The sequence below is a fragment of the Euprymna scolopes genome, chromosome 11, assembly GCF_053919585.1.
Source record: "Euprymna scolopes isolate OS-2025 chromosome 11, ASM5391958v1, whole genome shotgun sequence".
NCBI lineage: Eukaryota > Metazoa > Mollusca > Cephalopoda > Sepiida > Sepiolidae > Euprymna > Euprymna scolopes.
The window spans coordinates 27,193,533-27,219,584 of NC_136492.1; the positions used below are offsets into that span (position 1 = coordinate 27,193,533).

General features: G+C 32.5%; 1 protein-coding gene across 15 annotated transcripts in view; it reads left to right on the forward strand.

Moving 5' to 3' along the window:
* Positions 1 to 26,052, forward strand: part of LOC145287809 (sodium/hydrogen exchanger 2-like) — a 323,765-nt gene that overhangs the window by 246,056 nt on the left and 51,657 nt on the right. For 9 of the 15 annotated variants that reach the window (XM_080135658.1, XM_080135659.1, XM_080135661.1 and 6 more), the window contains exons 16-21: positions 3,344 to 3,472; positions 6,298 to 6,387; positions 17,088 to 17,153; positions 18,572 to 18,678; positions 20,850 to 20,903; positions 25,596 to 25,613. In XM_080135658.1, coding sequence (XP_079991784.1) covers positions 3,344 to 3,472; positions 6,298 to 6,387; positions 17,088 to 17,153; positions 18,572 to 18,678; positions 20,850 to 20,903; positions 25,596 to 25,613 — 464 coding nt within the window. The remainder of the gene's footprint in view (positions 1 to 3,343; positions 3,473 to 6,297; positions 6,388 to 17,087; positions 17,154 to 18,571; positions 18,679 to 20,849; positions 20,904 to 25,595; positions 25,614 to 26,052) is intronic. The other 6 variants (XM_080135670.1, XM_080135660.1, XM_080135663.1 and 3 more) reach the window with 1 other exon arrangement.

The following is a 26,052-nucleotide window of genomic DNA, read 5'->3' on the forward strand; positions in this document are numbered from 1 at the left end:
CCACAGGAATAGATGAATTGATAAGTGTGTTAAGTTGACGTTTATAAAGCGAAATTAACAGGTGCGAGAACGTTAAGTCACGTGATATTTGACCTAGTTTTGTGCTGGAAGCCAGTTTCTGTTTTCCCCACTACACGATGATCAAAAAATATCTCGAAAATACCTTGTAAAAGTCGGGTACATTAGAGATAGCTGCGACCCGAGTTCCTTAGTCGTAGATATTATTATTTAGACAGCATATAAAAAGTTTTAAGGAGCGAGCCAACCGAGAATCACAGCGAAAAAAGCCTTTTGTAGACATACACAAAAAGCGAACACACACACACATACATACATATACACATTTTCGCTTTTATATATATAGATAGCACACTAGTCCTCTTCGAAGTAATCTCCTCTAGTTGCAATGCACTTTCTGTACCATTCCAACGACTTCTGGAAGGCACCATGGAAGTCATCTTGTATGAGCATATCAATGACTCTCATCACAGCCCCTTTCATCTTCTCAGTCATTTCAGAACGACAGCCTCTAAGGTTTTCCTTGAGCTTAGGGAATAACCAAAAGTCACAAGAAGCAAGTTCTGGACTAAAGAGATGCTGAGGAACTGTTTTGATGCCCATCTTATTTAAGGATGAAGTTGGGGACTACACCCTTGGGACAAACTTTGCGCAAATCTTCCACATCTCCAGTTCCTTGCGAATAATTGTGTGTACAGTTCCCAAACTGACATCAAACTGTCCACTTATTGTCTCTATAGACACTCGACGGTCCATACTTATGAAATTCTTTATTTGGCCAATCGACTCTGGTGTTCTGATTTTCTTACTCCTTTCACACCTCATCATCCCTGACAAACTCCCTGCCTTTCTTGAATCTCTTATGCCACTCAATGACTGATGCTTGATTCATGCAAGATGGTCCAAAACAGAATTTTATTGCATATCGTTCTTATCAAGTGTCCTCACGTCCAGATTGCATTTTTAAAATTCTCAAGTTGTGAAATTCAGGCTTTAGTAGGGTGTATTTCAATTCCTGTTGTAGCTGTTCATTTGAACTTGAAAAGATGACAATTGGTCAGCCATCTCATAAGACGCATAGCAATAACATATTGAATTTTCAAGGAAACAACAATTTTAAATGTTTGCATAAAAATATTCTGGAAATTTATTGAAGGAATGCAGGCATATAGAAATAGAAATAAATAAAACATTAAGAGAATAGAAGGGTCACCAGGCAGTAAGTGCTGACTAAAACAGGAACAGAGCTTTGTAAATGAAAAAAAAAAACGAGATTTTGTAACAAAACATTTTTATACAAAAGATAAAAAGTTCAAAGTTATTTTAAATCATGAAAATGTTAATTTATACAACTATAAGTCCAACCACAATATAAGTCCAAATGTTCATAGTATGATTATGTGTGTATAAGTAATATACGTGAGTATTTGGCAGCAAGGCATTGTGTATGTGTGCGTTGGTTTACCTTCTTGTTAGTGTGTGTGGGTGAGTAGTATTTCTTTTCTGTTCACCTGACTTTCACTAGGGTGTAAAAATGTACAGAGTAGATCGATAAAATTATCGCCCTAGAAAATATGACATGATTCCATTTCCATTTGATGAAAACTGTTTTTTTTATTGCAGACCATTTACTACTTGGGCAGTTGTGTACAAATACCCAGAGCGATAAGAGCCTTCCATCATGTCTGAAAGTCACACAACATTCAATGAGCGAGATCGGAATTGCACTGCTGTACAACTCATCCTCTCTAGCGATCCAAGTTATGACAGCAGGACCATTGCCAGCACCCTCAAAATGCAAATCCAGACAGTTCAATGCTTGAGGGCACAGCTCGATGCATTGGACGACCCAGAATATTGGTTTTTGGTGTGCCACCTCACAGTGTACCTAGATGTGCTGAAGAGTGTGGTGATCCCCTGGTGTGACCTTGGGTGTGGCAGCAGGACTTTGCCCCGGCCCAAAAATCCAAAGAGACCCAGTGCTACAACTTTGTACCTTTCTCTCATTGACCACTCCTCCTCCCTTGATCTGAACACGCTGGACAACTTCATTTGGTAATATGTTGAGAACATCACCTACAACACCAAAACTAGTCTGATCTCCGCCATCTGCCAGATATTCGATGAGCTCCTGCCAACACTTGTAAAAAAGGCATGTTTCTAGTTCTGGACCCGTATCAAAGTGATGATTGAGACTGAGGGTGGCTACATTGAATAGGTGTCGGTTCTACTACATCATCAAGTTACCTGAATTGGTTTTTCAATAAGTTTTAAAATGAAGCTGTAGTGATGTTTTCTTTAAGGTGACAATTTTATTCTACGTTGTATGTGCGAGATGAAAAAAGGAGAAAAAAAGGCAGCCATTCTGGATTCTTGTTTAACGTGTGGCCGGTTTGAGAATTTTTTATTTCTTCGTTTGATAAGGGGTTTCCAAGTTCATATTGGCTTACTATTTTCACATATACATGTTACTTTTTTGGAGGCTTGAAACGATTTTCATTGGTTGAAAATATTTTGAGTTAAGACGTTGATGTTAAAACTTGCTAGCTTTAGGGAGTAACAAAGAGAGTGAGCTGGAGAAAGAAAGAGTGTAGCAGTTAGAACCATTTGCTTTTTAACATTCAGTAGCCACATCTTTGTTCACTTATCTAAGTGAGAAAACTTGTTGGCTCTTTTATCAATTTTAAAATTAGTTATCTCACTTTAACCACATTACCATCGGACAATTTTTTATATTCGTATTATTTGGATTCATCGGACTACTGTTCTTGTCTTGAGCGTGATCTCCGCAATGATGTAACCTCCAAACTTCTTCAAGTGTATCTTGTCAAACTCGAAAATGTTTCTGTCGAACTCTGGAATTTGGACAGAATTTCAAACGGAACCCTTTATTTACTTCACGGGGGTAGCATGCTCTTGTTCCATCAGCCATGACTGGATAGAGGTCCTAAGTAATTCACAGTTGTATTTTTCGGTCGCCCACACTGAGAATTGAACCTTCAATGTTCAGGAGAATACCAATTTTTACAATTGGTTTTTCTAAGTACTCTAACCATTGTGCCATGGATGATGGGACAAGAGCATGCTACCCCTGTGTAGTAAATAAAGTGTTATGTGTGAAATTCTGTCCAAATTCCAGAGTTCAACAGAAACATTTCAGAGTTCAACTTTCAGAGGTTACATCGACCGAAACCTTGTGAAAATGACATTGAAGATGAGAACAGTAGTCCGATATGAATCCAAATAATACGAATAATCAATCCTCATCTCAAAAATTCAGAAACGTTATTTTTATTTAATTTTTAATTTTTTTTTAATTTTTTAGGGTTATGGAGGTCTCCGCGGAGCTGTTTGCTTTTCCCTCGTGATGATGCTGGATGAATTAGCCATTCCTGATAAAAGAATGTTTGTTACTACGACACTGTCAGTCATCATTTTTACCATTATCGTCCAAGTAATTATGTTTTTCTTTCTTTCTATCCTCTTCTGTTCTATGTTGAAGTGTAACATCGTATTTATGTGACAACATGTGGCCTTCCCTTTGACAAGCTGCCGACCTCATAGTTGTGTGCCATGGATTACTACCTCCATTTCTTCATCGTTTTCGTTGGTCGTGTCATCATCTTTTGGTTCATACTAGCGGCTGCCGACGGAACGCACGCGGGCCACAAAGTGGAAGTAAAATAAACTGTGGAACCAAGAAAGGAAAAACACAAACGCCAATGCTTCACATACATATCAGTTGGAATCTGGGTGTGTGTGAAACTATAGTCCAACCCCCACATACTACTAAGGCTAGGCTCGTCTGTCAGCCGCAATTCATCTCTATCTCTATTTCGCAGTCAGCTCTACAACTGTCCATACATGTTGCTATCAGCTCTCATCCGTCGCAACTGGCAGTTTGATGTGAACTGTCTTCTCTGTGTCGGTATCTGAAGTCGTCCCCACCCCTGGCCACCTGGAAGCTGCCCTTCTCTTATAGTCTGTAGGCTTGTATTGTCATTGTCAAATCTGTAGGCTTGTATTGTCATTGTCAAATCTGTAGGCTTGTATTGTCATTGTCAAATCTGTAGGCTTGTATTGTCATTGTCAAATCTGTAGGCTTGTATTGTCATTGTCAAATCTGTAGGCTTGTATTGTCATTGTCAAATCTGTAGGCTTGTATTGTCATTGTCAAATCTGTAGGCTTGTATTGTCATTGTCAAATCTGTAGGCTTGTATTGTCATTGTCAAATCTGTAGGCTTGTATTGTCATTGTCAAATCTGTAGGCTTGTATTGTCATTGTCAAATCTGTAGGCTTGTATTGTCATTGTCAAATCTGTAGGCTTCTATTGTCATTGTCAAATCTGTAGGCTTCTATTGTCATTGTCAAATCTGTAGGCTTCTATTGTCATTGTCAAATCTAAAAGGCTCGATCTAAAAAATACCTACAGATTCATTGTTTGCTACTTCCTATTTCATTGTACAGTCGTATGACACTTTCTATCTATTGTTCACCCCCCTTCAGCACTTATTGACTTCATGGGTCACCTTCATAGTATCACATTTATACTCTTAGTAAAAGAATGTAAGACTGCCTCTAATATTGATTTGTGCAATGGCAGCATTGGCTATATGCTCCTACGGCAAAAGTAAATATAAAAATTTGCCTATATACACAAATCATGATTGTGGACTGATTTTTTTTTTTTTTTGTAGTAACGGAAATGTAATTTTTAAATCTGTGTTCTGAAAGCGGAAATACAATTTTACTGAGCTTATTTGTATATTACAGCATAATAATGTTAACACACTGGTTCTCATTAGATCACTAAAGTTAAGCAACATTGAGCCTCATCAATATCAGATGGATGACCAATTTGAGAATACCATGTGCTGTATGTAGGAGGATGTCAAAGGCAAAACCGTGTTCGGAAAACCAAAAAACAAAAAAACACAGCGAAAAGCGAAAAAAAACCCAAAATGGCATCAGTAACCCTTTGATTCGATTAATTCTAGTTTGTTTTTAAGGAACTACGAAGTAACCCTTCGATTCGGTTAATTTCATTTTTTTTTTAAGCAACTAAACAAAAAAAACACGGCAAAAAGCAAAAACGAAAATGGCATAAGTAACCCTTTGATTCAGTTAATTCCAGTTTTTTGAAGCAACTACAAAGTAAAGAAAACTCAAACCAGTGTTCCTTCACAACTGTTCCTTGTGAACGATCCCGTAATGGTGTTAAGTGGTGGCAGGGAAAGAAGGAATTGATTAGAGAGAAGAGATTTTACCACTTCCATTGATTGTAACCGGTTTTGGCCGTGAACTCTCCACAGAAAAAAATAAAGGAATCTACGATTATCGAGGGAGTGGAGAGGCCTATCACACACCTCAGATATTCTGTTGCAGTTTGTGCATATTATATTTGCATGAAATGTCTTGAATTTTAATCCTTTTAAGGTCAAAATCAAAGGGGGAAAAATGAGTTTATTATATATAGATAGATAGATAGAAGAAAGATAGAATAGATATAAGTAGATAGATAGAAAATAATGGCTTGAATTAAAGTTTAAAGTACAAGAGTCAAGTATTATGGTTTAATTTTGCTCTAAACAGAAACATTCATTTCGAATGCACCTCTGTCGTATCAAAGAATCTATTGTCGATGTTATGTGCCGGCTCTTTCTGCTGATGTGTGGCAATAAAACTTCTTAAGTGTGCTTGTGATGTTAGGCTGTTTAAGGTGTTAACTTTAGTCAAAATCACCTGTTCCTTCTTTCATCGGATTATTTCGATTATTAAAGACACTATCATACAAAGCCTAAGAATACTACCAGGTACATAAAGCATATTTCTGTAAAATTAAAAAAAAACATCGACCCAGACGTTTCAGAGTTCATAGGAAACAAACTCTCTTTCTCTCTCTCTCTCTCACACACACACATAGATTTCCTTTTATATAAGAGTAGAGATTATCAAATTTAAATTTTAGTTCCGCCCACAAAGGATTGAACCTGGTAATTCACTCCCGTTTATCTGTTTGTTTGTTCATACTTTTCTCGATAACCGTGCCTTGAATTTTTAAAAAGATTTGCACAAACATTAGTCATGGTGAAAGTAACCCCCCCCCCCTAGAGGTGGGAGGGCATTGTAGCAGTAAAATTGCCCCCAGATCGTTCACTCATGGAGGAGACCTCGCACGCTTGGCTTGTTTTTCTATAATTTAATGTTGTTTTAATTGATTTATTTTTTTAAATAAATGTTATATAATACTGAATGTATTTTATTTTGTCTTTTGAAGGGTCTAACAATCAAACCACTGGTGAGGTTTTTAAAGGTTACATTACAAAAGAAAGATGAGCCAAATTGTTTGATATTTCTGACATCTGATGTAAGTTAACCTATCATTTGAAATTAACTTTTACCAAAGTTATCTCCCTTTAAAATAATCTCTTTAAAATGGAGATGCATATGCAATATAATGGAGTTTAAAATAAATATATTTCATATAAAAACACACACGTAGTTGCATATCATGCTGAAATTAATATAAATTCCAAAAAAGGAAAAATGGTGCAGTAGAAAAATTGCAAATAAAAATAGGATTTATTGAATTCTCGAGTTTATTGTATGTTTTCATTTGAGAGAGTTGTGTGGATAATTCTCTATAACAAACTGACTCATATCCCTTGCTTTAATTGAAATTCCGAATTGGAAAAATAGAAAATGTCAGACCACTAATGTCTGATTTTTTTTTTTTTTTTTTTTTTTTTTTGTGTGAAAAATAGATCTATTGTTAGGTTGATGCAAAAATAATGTTTTTATCCGATATATATATATATATATATATATATATATATATATATATATATATATATATATAGTCAAAAAGCAGCATTATTTTTGCACCAACCTAATACATCTTCTACTGTATCATTTTTCATGAATTTTGGAATTTATACTAATTTCGACATGACATGTAACTATGTGATAATGTTTTTTACCTGAAGTGCGTTTGTTCAAAAATCCATTATACTGTACACGCACTGAAATTGCCTTCATATGCTTCTATATTATAAGAGTTAAACGAAGTTATTGGGTAATTGAGCATAACATGGTGGCTTAACTTTCAAACATGTCATTAGAGGTCGCTCGCATCGCTCAATTGAAGTATGGAAGCACAATTTATTCACTTAAATAACTATGTGTATTTAAGTTAACGTTAAAATATTTTTAATAACTATGTTTATTTAAGTAATGTTCAAATATTTTAAATAATTGTTTATTTACATTAATGTTAAAATATTTTTTAATAACTATGTTTATTTAAGTTAATGTTAAAATATTTTTAATAACTATGTTTATTTAAGTTAATGTGTTAAAATATTTTTAATAACTGTTTATTTAAGTTAATGATAAAATATTTTTAATTGTTTATTTAAGTTAATGATTCAATATGTTTAATTGTTTATTTAAGTTAATGATTCAATATGTTTAATTGTTTATTTAAGTTAATGTTAAAATATTTTTATAATTATATTTATTTAAGTTAATGTTAAAATATTTTTATAATTATATTTATTTAAGTTAATGTTAAAATATGTTTAATAACTATGTTTATTTAAGTTAATGTTAAAATATGTTTAATAACTATGTTTATTTAAGTTAATGTTAAAATATTTATTAAATAACTGTTTATTTAAGTTAATGTAAAAATATATTTAATAATTATGTTTAAGTTAATGTTTAAATTTTTTGTAAATAACTGTTTATTTAAGTTAATGATAAAATATTTTTAATAACTATGTTTATTTAAGTTAATGATAAAATAGTTTTTATTAATTGCTTCTTTAAGTTAATGTTGAAATATTTTTAATAATTATGTCTATTTAAGTTAATGTTAAAATAATTTTAATAATTGTTTATTTAAGTTAATGTTAAAATATTTTTTAATAACCATGTTTAAGTTAATGTGTTAAAATATATTTTAATAACTATGTTTATTTAAGTTTATATGTTAAAATATTTTAATAACTGTTTATTTAAGTTAATGTTAAAATATCTTTTAATAACTATCTTTATTTAAGTTATTTAAAAAATATTTAACGTTAACTTAAATAAAGTTATTTAAAAATATTTTAAAACTAACTTAAATAAACATAGTTATTTAAAAATATTTTAACATTGTTTATTTTAGTTTGTTAAAATATTTTTTACTGTTTATTTAACTTAATGTTAAAATATTTTTAATAACTTTACTAAGTTAATGTTAAAATATTTTTTCAACAACTATGTTTATTTAAGTTAATGTTAAAATATTTTTTCAACAACTATGTTTATTTAAGTTAATGTTAAAATATTTTTTCAACAACTATGTTTATTTAAGTTAATGTTAAAATATTTTTTAATAATTATGGTTATTTAAGTTAATGTTAAAATATTTTTAATAATTATGTTTATTTAAGTTAATGTTAAAATATTTTTAATAATTGTTTATTTAAGTTAATGTTAAAATATTTTTAATAATTATGTTTATTTAAGTTAATGTTAAAATATTTTTAATAATTATGTTTATTTAAGTTAATGTTATTTTTATTGGTATTCATTATGAGATGAGTATTATTTATATTAATTTTATTTATTGCAGACTATTATCCTCATCTTTATTAATTGTTGTTTCATGATGTTTCGGCCAACTATTCCTCTGGCCTTCGTCAGGTGATAACTGCAGCAGATAGGAACTTTGAATCTCTTAACTGCATTCTCAGCAATCACTGCCATCTGTAGGTGTTGTCGGGGCCCGCGGCGCAGTTGATAGAAATGTTGAATCTCTACGGTTCTAGATGAGCATTGTCTGAAGATAGTGGTTTCAATCCTACCCAAAGCCGGCCAGAGGCTTACTTGGCCAAAAACGTGGTGAGACGACAACAACTACGGGTGGCAGTGATTGCTGAGAATGCAGTTAGGAGATTCAAAGTTCCTAACTGTCGCGGTTACCATCTGACGAAGACCAGAGGAATAGTTGGCCAAAAAGTTGTGACACAACAACTAATAAAGAATAGAATAGTAGTCCGCAGTAAATAAATTAATATGTTTATTTAAGTTAATATGTTAAAATATTTTTTAATAACTGTTTATTTAAGTTAATGTTATATATTTTTTTTAACTGTTTCAATATTTAAAAAACTATATTTATTTACAGATATATATAAAAAAAAACAGTGTAGCATTGTGTTCCAGTTTAAAAAGCTTTTTTTCAAGTGTTTGTTTAATTTCTCTAATAAATCATAAGCAGTATCATAAGAAAGGGAGATAACTCTGGTCTCAACGATTATTAAAAGTTTAATTGCAATAACTGGTAATTGAGCATAGCAGGGTTGCTTAACTTTGAAACACGTCATTAGAGGGCGCTCGCATCGCTTAATTAAGCTATCGAAGCACAAAATAGAAGCAATACCTCCGCTTTTCTCCAAAACTACTTGTTTTTTATTATTTTTTTTATTTAATTTTTTTATTACTTATTTTTCTATTATTTTTTTTTATCACATAATTTTTTATTAAATAACTGTTTAAGTTAAAATTTGGTAAACTGTTTCAATATTTAAAAAAATATATTTATTTACAGAAATATGGAAAACCATATGTCGCATTGTGTGCCAGTTTAAGAAAGCCTCTTTAAAAAGTGTTTGTTTCATTTATCTAGATATTTTGAGAATATATTTATTTATAGAAATGTGAAAGATTTTTTTGAATTCTAATGAGATTATCCGTACAACCGTTAAACTATTTTTCTTTTATGCATTCCCCATTGCAACTGTTAAAACTGTAAAAAACGTGATATGTTCATTAGGTGTTTTTTTTTTTTTCATTTTTTTTTTGTAAATAAATATATTTTCATATCTAAATTGTTTGCCATAAATAAATAAAAATTGATAAAAAAGTTTAAAAATTCAAAACAATATTTAGTGACACATTCTGTTTTTTTATTTTTTTTTCATTCTTCTGTTAATAAATATATTTTAAAACATGAATATATTAAAACAAAATATCTTAATATTTTGGCCAAATATATAAGCTAGCAGTTTTGGAGAAAAGCGGAGGTATTGCTTCCATTTTGTGCTTTCCTACCACAATTGAGTGATGCGAGCGCCCTCTAACGACGTGTTTCAAAGTTAAGCTACCATGTTATGCTCAATTACCAGTTATTGTAATTAAACATGTTTTAATCACCGTTGGGACCAGAGTTATCTCCCTTCCTTAAATTTATGTCCTTTGGTAAAAAAAAAAAAAAAAAAAAAAAAAAGCCTAGACGTCTTAACTAAAAAGGTCAACCACAAAATTTATATTGAAAGCAATGACTTGTTGAATATTCTATGCAAAAAAAATTGAGAATTAAAACAGGATACTTGGCTTTGTAGAGGACTAGGATATATACATCCTAATCCCGTTACAAAAGAAAAATAATGAAATGAATGGAATGAAGGAAACAAAGACTCAATTGCTGGAATAGATAAACGTGTCGTTTATTTACTGTTGAAAGAATGAATGTTTTAGGTATAACACGTGTTCATGTCGATGCGGGTGTAACCATCGTTTGTTGCGGGATTGGTAGTATAGAAGGAAAAAGGAAATGTGTGTTCATCTCACGTTCGGGTCACTATCGTTTGTTCGCGCGTGGGAAGAGAAGTGAGTGATGTAGTGGAAAATGGGAATAATAGTCCAGCGTGTAGACAAAGAAAAAGATAGAGAGTTGACATCAGTTAAACTGTGCGCCATGTTAGCAGTCAGCTACGCGGTGGTGTTCTCTGGCTCAAGTAGTAGATAGAGAGAGAAAGAGTGAGAATGTCAATCCAGTTCATGGAGAGAGAAAGCGTATAAAGTGTACGTACTGTTTGTTAGCCTTTTGTCCCACATAGTAGCAAGTGGCATGAGGTACGCACACGCCTGCCGAAAAGGCACGCTGTCGGTCCATAGACCGCCCAGCTCGGAAGCTGGTCTGAAAAGGGCTGGAAACAGCTTGTCTCTTGCTTTTATAGTTGTTTCCGGTCGTCTTTTGCGCATGTGTGGATTTCCTTTGAAAGGGGAAGTGACGTTGTCCTTGTGTGTGTACATGTGCGTACGTTAGCGTGTGTGTGTATACACATGAATGTGAGTGTATGTACGCGAACGTGAATATATGTACGTGTGTGAACGTGGGCGCGTATGTTTGTGTGCATGTATGCATATGACAAGTAATATAGCTTGAAATGTGAACGCGTGTTTTTGTGTGAGACTAGAAAAGGCTCGCGCAGCTTCAACACTTAAGCAATCAGATGTCAATCAGGTTATCTGGCCATCTGTATATTACTTTCACAGTACTTGTACACTTTAATCAAGACGTTAAAAAAATGAAAATATCGAAAAAAAAAAAAGTTATACTGTACGTATCTGTTATGGAATGAAGTTCTCCGAAAAAAATATTTTTTCCCTTAATTTGATCAAGTAGTTTCTTTTACAGTGAAAAAACAATTTATGATACCGATCAAAAGGTAGTTATGTTTCGATTTTTAAGAAGAAAAGCTGTTATTTATGATGGGAAGGGGGGGTGTCGGCGCTTTAGACAGAGTTATCTCCCTTTGGTGTGTTCTAAAAATCTGAACATGGCTACCTTCAGCACGCCATCATAAAAACATGTTTTTCTGCTGTAAAAAAAAAAAAAAAAATGCCGAGCGTCCTGCTAGTTTAGATAAATACTTTTGCAGTTTAAACAAAAAAGCTTCAATAATATTCTGATATTATTGAAGCTTTTTTGTTAAAACTGCAAACGTATTTATCTAAATCTCCATTTACGCTGAACATCTACAGAATGCCAACATCAATATATTATATATGAATGAGTCCCCTGTGGAATTGTACAGGTCTTAAGTCATATAATCATATTAAATGACGATTAGGTTCTTGGCTATGCAAATGATGCTGCAAGATGGTTTCTACCAAAGCCAGGGACCACACCACAACTTACATGCTATCACGACTTTTTGGTTCACAAATGTGAACATGCATTTGACACATTTACAGAAAAAAAGCAAACAAAAAATTCCGGAAGATTTATTAGAGAGCACACGTTCGCCCTCTTCACCGTCAGATTTTGTCATTGTCTTTCTTCGTCTATATTCCCTTTATTCTCTGTTTGTGACTTTGGCACTTGTACAGTTTAATCAAGAAATTAAAAAATGAAAATATCAAAAAAAAGTTTAAATTGTACGTATCCGTTATGGAATGAAGTTCTCCGGAAAAAAAATCTCACTTAATTTCATCAAGTAGTTTTTTTTTTTTTTTTTTTTTTCAGCAAAAAAACAATTTATGATACCGAACAAAAGGTTCGATTTTTAGGAAGAAAAGCTAGTATTAAAGATGGAGAGGGAGTGTCGGCGCTTTTACTGGAGTTATCTCCCCGTGACGTTTCTAAAATCCAAACAAAAATTAAGAAAAATTCCAAGATATCTGCCTTCAACGTGCTGTCATGAAAACGTTTTTTTCCGCTGTAAAAAAGAATACTCAATCAAATTAAGTGAAATTTTTTTTCAGAGATCATCAGTTCAGAATGGATACGTACAATATAACCTTTTTTCGATATTTTCATTTTTTTAATGTCTTGATTAAACTCTACAAGTACCGTGATTTTTTTTTATTTTTTGCAAAGGAGGCACCACTTATCAAGGTCCGGAAGCCACTCGAGGATAAGGGTTAATAAGTGTACAGTGGTTAAAGGGAACATGTTGTAGTAATCTTTAGTAGTGGAAATTTGGTAAATTGGATTACTTAAGAAGACGGCTCATCAAGAATTTGTTCACGTTGGACTTGAAGACGACCATATTCTATATATCCTAGCAGCTCCTGCCCAGGTTTGGCAAGAGTACTCCATCTTTAGACGTACTTAGTTCTCATACAGGTAGAGAACTGCATCAGTAGTGAGACATACGAGGGACGTGCAATAAGTAATGCCCCTGACCCACTTCCCATAGCAGTAGAGCAACGAAACTTGGCACAGTTATTAGTCTTTCTCTACATAGGAACCACCCAGAGTCGTAGTCGTCGTTAGTAGTGGAGATTTGGTAAACTGGAATTACTTAAAAGGACCGCTCATGAAGAACTTGTTCACGTTGTTAAAGAAGGTGGTTTTCAAAAAATAACATTTGATTTCCTGTACATGATGAACATAACAAACAAATGCGCGCTATATTTAGTTTAATTTAGAGGGAGAATGAATGAGGGCTGAAGCCACTTGTGAAAATTCAGATGCTACCAGTTGTTGTAACATAAATTGATTAATGTTCCTTAAGTTTAAGCCTTGAATTTTAAACAGTTTCTGTATAGAATAAACCTTATGTATAGAATTCTTATTCCTATGTTTTATTAAAATTCATCAAAAGATTTAGATAAATCTTTTGATGAATTTTAATAAAACACAGGAATAATAATTCTATACATGAGGTTTATTATATCTATATATATTCATTTTCATCTTTTTAAAGAGGCATAAAAGTGGCGGAAAGCAAAACTGTTTTATGTAAGGGAGGGTTTCATTTTATCTGTTATGGAACAGGTATTTTAGTGTGTGTGTGTATATATATATATATATATATATGTATATATATATAGGGTGAATGACGGGAAAGAAACTTCAGTGAAAGTGGAGGATAACTTTCGAAAGCAGCTGCAAATTTCTGCTCGTGAAAATTGCCATCATTTGTAAGACATAATTTTTCACTTCTAAATATTCCATAATGGCATAGTTTAATAAATGTTTTTATGTACATTATAAAATTTTTGTTGAAATATTTGCAGAGTTTTGTTTCCTTAAAAGCATCCGTTTCTCGTGACTCACCATATATATATATTAGTGTTGGGACAATTAATTGGAATCGGGAATCAGAAAAAATCAGAAGATTTGGAGGTATTTAAATCGGAAAAATTCCGATGCTACAACGATTCTTTTAATTGTCTTTTTTTATTTGATTTTGTTTAAACCAAAATCTTCCATTGAAAAAATCTATAGATCATCCTCCGCAAGTGTATTTTGACGTTTAGGAAGATGTCTGCAAATTTAACATGTGTTTTTATGAAAATCGGAGGAAATAACAATCTTATAGTTAAATAATTTGTGATTTATAAAGAATCGGAGTTTATCACGGAATCGGCAATTGTATCTGAATCAGATGAAATATTGGAATCGTCCCATCACTAATATATATATATATATATATATTCAGTTATATTTCACTTTTTGTGTATACCAATCCTATTTGCTTAGAAGCTCAATGTTTGCTAAATATAACAGCATATATGAAAGAATAAGAGTGTATCTACATTACAAGATCCAAACATTTATTTTTCTTACTAAAATTTCGCCACATTTTTTACAGAAACAATCAATTATCATTATGTCAATATCGAATTTTCTTGTGCATATACTCCTAAGAAAAAAAAAAAATTTTTCTGTTTAGAAAAAAAAAACCCAAAAAACTGTATGACAGTATAATGTCAGAAAAAGAAATAAAGAAAATTCATAAAAGACCCAGCATCGCATATTTATTTGGGTAATTATTTTGGATCCAACATATATGCATAAATATAAATATATATGGATGTTTTTATTATTACAACCTTAAATTTATTAACTTAATTCATTACAAGTGTACAGGATATAATTATCTGTCCATATCTTAATTCATGACAAGCAGACAGGATATGATTATCTGCCAGATGATTCAAGTTAAAACAGTTTGCTCTACTAACGTATTGAGCACTTTTTATCCTTGTTGTTTTTAGCACATATACCTCCTAATACATATATGTATAAGAAAACCAAAAAGTGTTATGTTAATCAACGTTTCTTTTTTTTTTTTTTTTAATACTTCAAGATGATTTAAAGAAAAACATTGCCGTGAAAATTTGAAAATATGTGGTGCGTCTATGGCTTAGAATGTTTTTATTATTTTAAAATGAAACATAAATGTTTAAAATTCAAAGTTTGCGCATGACGAAGAATATATTTTTTAAAATATTGATGTTACCTTAAGAATATCTAAATTTAAGTTAGGTTTGCTGATTAACAGAGAGAAAGTGTAGGAGCCATTACATTGTTTTATTTCATCATTTTATACTGAGTGTTGATTCAAGAATTCTTTGGCAAAATTTATTTTAATTTAATACGCCTAGAATGTTTAAAGTTAAAAGTATAAACATACTAGAAGTTCAGACCGGCTTTGCCCAGTACCTATGTACTGTTCATAACTTTATGTGCATATGTATGCATATATATATATATATATTAAAAAGTTGACTGATGTTCAGGTAACCTATATCTAAAATTTCAAGTGTTTAGACCAAAAATTAGCAGAGGAGTTTGGAAGAGTCTACAAAGGACAGCTCTTTAACCTCTTGGCAGCCAAATTCTCACCCCAAAACTGATTAATCAGTTTGCTGCATGTCTAAATACCCTTTATGTAAAATTTCAAATGGTTAGACCCAAAATTAGCTGAATAGTTTGCTAGAGACCGCAAAGGTCGAAAAAAATTTTAAACTGTGACCCCTTGGCAGCCAAATTTTCGGCCAAAAACCGATTCAAAAGCTTGCCCCATGTCTGAATACACTTTTTGTAAAATTAAAAATGTTTAGACCAAAAATTGGCTGAAAGATCAAATTATTTTTAACTTTGACCCCAATTTTGATCCTTTAACATTTATTGTTTTGGGATTAAATCAAATTAAAAAGTTTGATCCATGTCCAAGTAACCTATATTTAAAATTTCAAGTGTATAGGCCCAAAATTGGTGGAGAAGTTTGGTAGAGTTTTCAAATGTCGAATCGTTGAACTTTAACCCCTTGACAGCCAAATTTTTGGCCGAAAACGGATTACAGAGATGTTTCTAAATCTCAATACCCCTTATATTAAATTTTGAGTCACTAGACTGAAAATTGACAGAGTAATTTGGTAGGGAAATGTGTACACACGCACAAACAATTTCACTTTCATAGATATGCTAGCAGTGCAACCCGGCTTTGCTCAGGCCCTATGTACTATTAAACTTTTATATGTATATGTATAATAAAAAGTTTGTACTCATGTCCAGGTACTCTACATCTAAAATTTCAAGTGTTTAGACTCAAAATTGACAGGAGTTTTATATTGTTTTCAAAGCTCGAATCGTTGAACTTTGACCATTTCACAGCCAAATTAAAAAAATTTTCCCAAATCTCAATACCCCATATGTTAAATTTCGAGTCTGTAGACCGAAAATTGAGAGTTATTTGGTAGGAAAAGGCACACACACACACACACACATTTTCACTTTTATATATCTATCTATATAGATAGATTTTAACGTGTATCTTTATAAAAGCTAGGTACGTCCAAGGATGGAGTACTGCTGCCACATCTGGGAAGGAGCTGCTAAAAACAGCCTATCCTGCCTTGACAGAGTACAAAATAGACTTCGTGGTTTAGTGGGGGATGCCCTTTTCTCTTCCCTGCAACCTCTCTCCCACAGAAGAGACATTGTGAGCCTGTCTTTGTTTTATCATTATTTCCATGGCAGGTGCTCGTCTGAGCTCCGATCCCTTGTCCCCTCCTCGCCAATCTTTCACGAGAAACACCCGTCTGGCTGAAACTACTGTCAATAATTTTCCCCACTCTTTATCTATGCCTAAATCCAAACGGATATTCCATGAGCAAAGCTTCTTTCTTAGAACTGCACGCCAGTGGAACTCTCTGCCGCTTGCCTGTTTCCCACCTGACTACAACTTGGACGTCTTCAAGTCCAACATAAACAAACTCCTGACAAACCGCCCCCTTAAGTAAGGCACTCTATCAAAACCCCCAATACTAATGATTACTACAATACTATCTCATTGATTACTGTACACACAATAACCCTTATCCCTGAGTGGCCTTCGGGCCTTGATAAGTGGTGACCCCCATGTAAAAAAAAAAAAAAAAAAAAAAAATAGTGCATTTAATAAATTATGTATTGCTTAACTGATTCTGTAATAGTTAAGTCATGACTGGATCAATTGAAAAAATCATTTAATATTTGTTATTTGATTTTAGGTAACTGATCATCTGATGGCTGGAATGGAAGACATCATTGGTTTTCATGGAAAATATTACTTTAAGGTAATGATTTTTTATTTATATATCATTGCTGATCTTTTAATCTAATCTTACGCGGAAATGATTTTATTTTTTTGTCACAGTCTGTTCAGTTTCTTGATTTTCTCAAAATTGGTTTGTTGGGTTTTCACAAAATCATGCACAAAATAACGTAAAATGCACACAAGCTAATGTTATGACATGCCCCAACTGCATGATTACGGTAAAGTAAAACTGTTAAAATGAGTTGGAAATGCGACGAGATGGGAATGTTGAATCTCCAAACTGCATCCGCAGCAATTACTGCTTTCCATAGTTGTTGTTGTCTCACCACGGCCTGGCCAACTGATCCTCTGACTGGCTTTGAGTGGAATTGAAACCGCTACCTTCAGACAATGTCACCTGGAATTATAGATATTCCGCATATCTATCCACTGCGCCACGGGCCCCGAAGGTAGCGGTTTTAATCCATCCCAAAGCTGGTCAGAGGATTAGTTGGCCAAACTGTGGTGAGACAACTATGGAAGACAGTAATTGCTTTGAATGCAGTTTGAAGTTCTGACATTCCTATCTCATTTTTAGAACTGCACGCCTGTGGAACTCTGTTCCGTCTGCCTGCTCCCTCCGGACTACAACTTGGATATCTTCAAGTCCAATGTTAACAAATTCCTAATGAACCGCCCCCTTAATTAAACACTTCAGCAAATCTCCACACTAACGTAATGTACTTGCAATAACCCTTATCCCTGAGTGGCTTCCGGGCCTTGATAAGTGGTGATCACTGTGTAAAAAAAAAAAAAAAAAAAAAAAAAAAAAAAAGTTAATCATCTGATGATGGTCAGAGGAATAATTGGCCGAAATATCATCAAAACAACAACTAGAAGATGAAAATAATTGTTCACAAATAATTAAATGAAATAAAAATTATATAGTTTTTTTGTAAATCTAGATGAACTGCATCTTCCCCATTTTGACTATCATAGGATGATTGAAGCCTCAAAAACAGTTCTCCAATCACTTTGACACCAAAATTCCAAAAAGCAGAACCAACATAATTTTATTTATTGATTAACTTCTTACAGTAATCTACAAGTATATCTAGATGAATTGCGTTTTTCTGACTCAACACTAGGGTGTGTTGAAGCCAGAAAAACTGCTTCCAATGATTTCAACATCTGACTCTTTAAAAATGGAGAAATCTCTAGTTTTTTTTTTTCTTATACTTCTTCTCTTTACTTAACATCCTGTACATGTCAGCCTAACTTTTAACTTGACCTCTAATGAAGAATTCAATGTTTTTAACTAATCTTTTGTTGAATTTTCCATTTTTTAACCTTATTTTCACATACTAATTTTGCTGCAGTACATTATAAAGTTTAGTAAAAAAAAAAAAAAATGTAACACTTTCTTGGCCAAGATTTTACCACTTTTCTCTTTTTCAGGAATACTTGGAATATTACGATGACCGTTACCTCAAAAAATGGTTACAGCGAAAGCCCACAAAAGCAGATGCAGAAATTACAAAAGTTTACGAAAAAATCATGCTAAGGTGGGTCTTATAATGATTCTTTTAAATCATGTAAAAATGGCAAAAAAAAAAACATTTTTTTTTTTTTTAAATAAAAATCTGACAAGAACTTTTGTCACAAATATAAACTATCATCCTATGATAAACGTTTAGATTTGAGTCTGAAATTGTGGTTAAAATTGTGTGTATGCAATAACATGATTTTTTTAAGATTATGAAATGGTATTAAAATCTGTTATGAAATTTGAAGGAAAGCACTTTTTTTAGATGAATGAACATATCATTATAATCGATGGAATTTCAAGATGGTGGCAGTATTTTGTTCGTGATGCAGAAAGTGTAAAAATATTTTTTTCACTATTACTATGTAATACAAAAATGATTTTAACTCCAAAATGTTCATAATGTCATCAGCTTAACAAAACCATGAATATTATCACTTGTATTGCCATTTTGAAGAATCTGTTCCTGATATGATCCTGGATATGACCTTAAACTTTATCAGAGTGTGGCAGTATTTTGTTCATGATTTATGATGTAGAAAATGTACAAATGTGGGTCTTTTTTCCTATTACTATGTCGTACGAAACTTTCATGTCATAATCTTAACAGAATTATGACTGTTATCACTTGTACACAATTTTTAATCACCATTTTGAAGAATCTGTCCATGATGCAGTTCTGTCTATTCACCTACCCTCCCTCATCTGCCGACATGACAGTTGCTTATATCTTTATATTTAAACCTGTTGAAAGACTTTTAATGTTCTATTACTAGTTATGCTATTTACTGTTTTTTTTTCCTTCTATTATGACATTGTTAGCAACTATTTTGCTATGTTGATTTCAAATGTTTATTGGCATCTCTCGAACATGGTTTATTTATCAGCTAAGAATTTATTGATCCTCATTAAAGAAGAATAATCCGGCCAAAAAGTAGATCACATCATCGTTAACCACTGGAAACATAAACCTACTTGTTCATCTGACTGTCAAACCATGGATACCCCGACCCACAGCATCATTTGTGAAACTATGTGCACCCCCCTTAACAACTACTGGCCCTAACACTGTTTATTGTAAGAGATTTCTTTCATACACACTCATTCTTAGTGTTGATTATATTCTTATTTTGAGTAGAGATAATGATCATAACTGTTTCTGAGATGCATAATTTATAGCCCGAACTGTTTTAGTTGTTTCTGAATGTCTAGAGTGTATGCAGACACCAAATTAAATTAAATTTATTAAATAACACCGTTAATTAGCTGGAAATTTTTACTTGAGTAACGTATGCGTTTGATTTCGGTTTAGGGATTTCTTTTCAATTGCATCACGTTGCAAAATTGAATATCGCCCCGTTAACGTAAAATCATTTAAAATCTAAAGTTGTAGGTTATTTTTTTTTTTAGTTGAGTCTATAAAATCTTCACTTTATTATATTTACTAACAAATATTTTCCTCAACTCACATATTTCTGCTTTAATATATCATGTGGGATTTTAGTTTGCTAATGAACAGGAGATTGTGACAATTTGTTCTTTATGTATGCTTCATCACCTTTCCAAACCGGAATGATGGTGCCTATAATCAGGCATAATGTAAGCCCCTTGAGGCTAAAGAAGAAATAAGATGAGATCCAATATTTGGATAATAACATGCCAAACAGTAGTAGAATGTCCTCCCTGATTTGAATAGGTTCAGCAAAATAAGTTGTCTCCACTTATAGAGATGTGTCCTTCATTCACCAACTGTTTGGTGTTCATGAAGGAATTGTCTTCGCTCCCTAGTGAGAAAACCGCTGATCTGAGTCTATACCGTTTCATGTTCCTTCTTGGACTGAAAAATAAACGCATGAATACAAAAAAGGCGCCAAGTCAAATCACATTCAAATTTAAACCAATTACAAACCGGCTACTAGAACTTTATGGCCGGCTTAAAAGAAAGATGGCGGTTGTATGTGGAATTTCTCGCTGTTTTTCTTTTCCTACATCTTCAATACTTTTTCTTGTTCTGGGCGTGTCATTTTGGCAGTGTTCAAAGGTGCAAACACTGGTTCACAAGTATATAAAAAAAAAAGAAAACAACACAAGCTCACATTAGAAAACATAACTTTAATACAAGCGTGTGTGATAAAGGAAATCCAAACGTTGTCTGTTAATAGCTATCTTTTTAATTTTATATTTTTGCAGAGACCACTTCAAACATCTTGAAATGTCTGGTGCTAAGGAACTTCCAGAATATGCGTAAGTTTTAATTACATATATTTATTTTATTTACTAGTCTTTGTTTAATCTTGAATGGAGTCATTCTTGTGATAGAGAAATAATCCAAAAAGGAATGCCGAAAGAATATCTTTTATATAAACGAAAGTTAGGTTTATAGAATGCAAAGATTTAACGGACAGATTCACAATAAAGCAACTTAAAGTATAAGTTTTATTATATTGAATCAATACATGTGCAGGGACGTGTAGAAGCGCAGGTGCAAGGGGTGGCCAAGCACCTGTCCCTTTTAGTCCTGTTTTAAAAATACACTTTTCAGAGGAATATATTATAGGCCTGCGCCTCACTAAGACACCATTTTTTTTTCTTTTACTTGGGGACTTGCCCTGAAAATGTTCTCTGCACACTACGGTACATGTGTATATGTACAAGTCATCCACATACAGTACTGTTTCGCTGTTTCACAGCTCATCAGTGCGGCTAGACAGGTAACTGCCTCAAGCCAGGATTGAAACTCGACCGCCTGTACGACAGTCAAGGCTCCTAACCGTTACGCTAATAGGCGGCTGCTGTGTGTCGTGAGTTTAACGATGTTTTGACATCGTCCAAGATACCTAAGCTCGATTTGTTTACACAAAGAGCATCGCTTATACGCTAATGGTAATTCGTGTATCACTTCTCAATATGCTCAACTCAAGATAAGGAGCATTATAGTCATCAACATACAGTACTGTTTCGCTGTTTCACAGCTCATCAGTGCGGCTAGACAGGCAACTACCTCAAGCCATGATTGAAACCCGACCGCCTGTACGACAGTCAAAGCTCCTAACTATTACACTAATAGGTGGCTGCTGTGCGAGTCGTATATATATATATATACGACTCGCACAGCAGCCACCTATTAGCGTAATAGTTAGGAGCCTTGCAAGGCTCCTATACATACTTATTTCATATAAATTCCTATATGTAATGTTCTTACTCAAACCAGGTGGTCAGGTGGCATATTTGTGATGCTATATACTTCGACAAGTCATTGCCAGACATGTTTGACTTTCAAACGTGTGTGGAGGAGAAAAAGAATATGATCTAATTGCAAATATTTAATGTAGTTGTCCCAAGCAAAAATTCGCAATATCAATCCAGTCAGAGAAGTTTTGAATTGCAAATAATTCCAAATAAAAAAAAGTAATATTTATTCTGTCAGAATCAGCTTGGTACTTTTCTCATGTCAAGATGAAAAACTATGAATCCAAAAGTTCAAAGAAATTCAGTACATTTTATACAACGATTCTAATAGCTTATTCATTCGTTTTTATCACCCCAGACTATAAATACAATCGTCCAAATCTTTGTAAAAATACCCAATATTTTATGACGAAAAAAAAAACAAAAAACATTGCAACAGTATATGGAAAATTTTTAAGCAAAACCAAACAAATTTGGAAAGTATGCTAAATTTTTTCTGATTTCCGATTCCACTGTAGTTAAATAACATTGATGGTGCAAGTTAGCACTACATTCTTTTGAAATAATGTACCTCTTGAGTGGAATGTCTTTGTTTTAATAGAAAAGTGATCCAAAAAGGGATGTTAAAAGAAGAAAATAAAATTATCCAAATGTAAATATTAACTGTAGTTGTCTCCAGTAAAAATTAGTAAAGAATGGTCTGAAAAATTCAAAGATATTCAATATATTTTATTCAGCGATTGGTCCGTTCTTATCGAACCTGGCTATAAATATAATCGTCCAATCTTTGTAATGATATCCAGTAACGTTTAAAAAAAATTGCAACGTTTTAAAAAAATGCTGAATACACAATTTTAAAAATGCTTTCACTAAACTAATTAAAAACGTTCAACTAATTCATGAGAGGCTTGTTTTTTTTTTTACCTGGAATAAGGAAAATTTACCATCAAGCATAAGGGAGATATTTTCTATAAGGGTGCACTAAATGGAGAGTTGGAAAGCAAGATACTTGTTCACTTTATGTTTAACTCTCTGTATGTTGGTATGGTTGTGGAAACAGGTATCAGGGAGGTAATTCCAAAGACAAATGGTCAAAGAAAATAAACTATTGAAGTATAAACTTTCCTGGTACCTAGAGACCTCTACTCAGGAAGAACGTATAGACTTAGCTGCATTTTTTTTTTTTTTTTTTTTTTTTTTTTTTACAACATTGAAAATTTTCTGATTAAGTTGTCTAACCCCTATAATTTATAAATTATGTCTGTTCATTATTTTATAGATTACTGATTGCCTGCCTACCTTACCAACATTTTGAACAACCTCACTTTTCATACATCTGCATCATTTTGTTGATACACTTGCCACCCAATTATTTATATACCTGTGCCAATTAAATGTCTAATCCTACGTTTTGCCTGCCTCTCATTTCCAATGCCAACTCATCTTTTTAGAAAACCAAGTTTCCTCCATCCTATCCTTATTTTTTTTTTTATTTATTACGCTTACAAATCCTTGAAATGATACTTGAACTAGCGGGACCTGTGGAAATTCCACAGGAGACTTATTCATATGTAACTTATTGATGTTGGCATTCTGTAGATGTTCAGCGCAAATGGAGACGCTCCTTCGTTAAAACTTCAAAATTATTTATCTAAGCTAGCAGGGACGTCTGGTCATAAAATACCCTTGAATACGATATTTTAATTCTTGCAGATTTCGTATGTATTATTATAGAGTTAATGTTTTATCGATTTTTATATTTTATAAAGTTGTGATTTCAAAAATAAAAAATATATCCATATGAGTTGGGTACATCAGCTTGAATTGAAACCAAAACTTATATATATATATATATGTGTGTGTGTGTGCGTGTGTGTATGTATATATAACTTGAGTTCCTTCAGCTATAATCGAAACTGAAACCAAAACTTATGAAGAATTCTTGATAAAATTATTTATAAAAAAAACAAAAAAAAAGATGACTGCCATTAGCTATAACCGAAACCAAAACTAATGAAGAATTCTTGGTAAGATTTTTTATTACAAGAAATGGAAGTTCATAAAAATTAAACGATAGTCACTTGGATGTAAACGGGACACACAAAATAAATAATACACACGCAATCCTATCATTTTTTTTTTTTTGTTATTTTATTTTACTTCAGTCGAGGTTCTCAGAAATCAAGGGGCCCACTTCCTGGGGCTAATAGTTGAACTCTATATTAGATACATAGACATTCGAATGTTCCATAAAGATTCTTTATCTCTCAAACACTGAGTTAGGAAAGAAATTGAGAACATAATTTTCTTCTCCCCAATTAACCATTCTCATATGTTGAAGTATATCTTTTGTTTTGGTCTCTTGGTCTTACTGGATTCCAGGACAAGAATTTATCTAGTCTGGTGGAGTATCCAGCTTCGTGCTATTACTTGAGGTAACATCACTTGGAGAAGGTGCTTCGTTCCTCGTAAAAGCTAATGTGAGTTAGCTATAGTGTAGAGATCTTATTTGGGCAGCAAATACTATGTGATTTTGAATATTTAGTCAGGGTTTACTTCTATGGAAAAAGTATCCTCATGTCAGGTTGTTCTGACAAACACTTGTACAGAGAGACCTTAGACACTCTAGGATAGCATCTAGTAGGCAGTCAAGTTCTCTCCAGTAGGCATTCCTGTTCTTTCCTAATAATATATGGATAAAAACATGTGTTGCCAGGGCTGAAGATAGAGAATATGCATAAACGATCATGTAAATGTGACTTAGATTTGTATTGATTATGGGAGGACTATTATAATCAGAACCACACAAAAATGGCTAGTTTATCAGAGCATGTCCGATAACTTTGAAGCTCCAGCCAGAAAGAGAATCATATTGTATTGTCAATCTTGTATCATAAAACCAACTTACACTAATTAGTACACACATTATGGTTTACAAATTATTATTTTTGTTGACATTTTTTTCTTCCTGTACATGCTTACACTGTGATCCTTCCAGACTGAGGTTCATCCTGTAATTAAAGCTTTAATACATTAAAAAATCTAACTCTACATAAAATTGGAAGACAGTACTCATTTAATTAATACGATCATTCCAAATTACTGACTAATAAGACAAAGATCATAATTATTAATTAGTTATGTCTTGTCCGCCCATAGCATTTATTGTTCAAATACCTTATGTGCTTCCAAACAAACTCACCTTTTTATTTTCTGCTCTCTTTTGTCAGTATGACATCATATCCGGTTTCAGTATATTTTCACAGCAAGAGAAGAAATTGAAATCACTAAAGAACTATACCTTGTCAGCCCATATCATACAATGTCTGACGTCTATGCATACTTCCAAAGCAGACTTTTTCTAGCACTGTCTTTCTTTGGGCCATCTGACGTCATATCCGTTTTTAGTGTAGTCCTACAGCCTAAGCAATTTTCAACTCAAGATAATAAAGTTCATCTCCATTTATCCCTCTAATGGTTCCATTTTATTTTAGCTACTAGTGGATGTATCTGCTCAACATTTAACATAAAAGAAAACGAAGCAGGCTAGAAAATATTAAAATAAAATGAAAATTAAACTTGGAGTGATTGGGGGAAAATAAATTTTTCAATATTTTAATTTTTTTTTTTTTTTTTTTTTTGCTATTTTTTTTTTTTTTGTCACATGAATTATTGAATACTAACCCTGTTTTATGTTTTAATTATTTGAATCGCATATTTTAATGAGACTTTACCTTTCGTCTTTAGGCCAGCAACACCTCAGGGGTACGATTTTTTTGTTTCAATTATTATTAACTGTGGTGCATCTCCTTAAAAAATATCCTTAATTGTACCATGATACTAAACTTGTTCGTTCCTGTAGATTAACTCCTGTTTCAAATAAGTTTTACTCTCTGTAGTGTTTAGGATTTTGTTGTGTTTGTGAAATTTGTTTTCCAACATTTTTTTTTTTTTTTTTTTTTTGCTTGTTTTTCCAATTTGGCATTAAACAATTTTAGTATTATTTCCTCTTCAAAAAATAATTTCAAGTTTATTCAGGATTTTTTTTTTTTTTTTTTTTAGATAAATCAATTTATTTTCAAAATTTCCTTGATTCATTAAATAAATATGGTTACATTTTATTAATTTTTCAGTCACTTTTTTTAATTTATAAAAAATATTTTTAATCTATAAAATACTGTGAGATTTATATTTATTTAGTTAC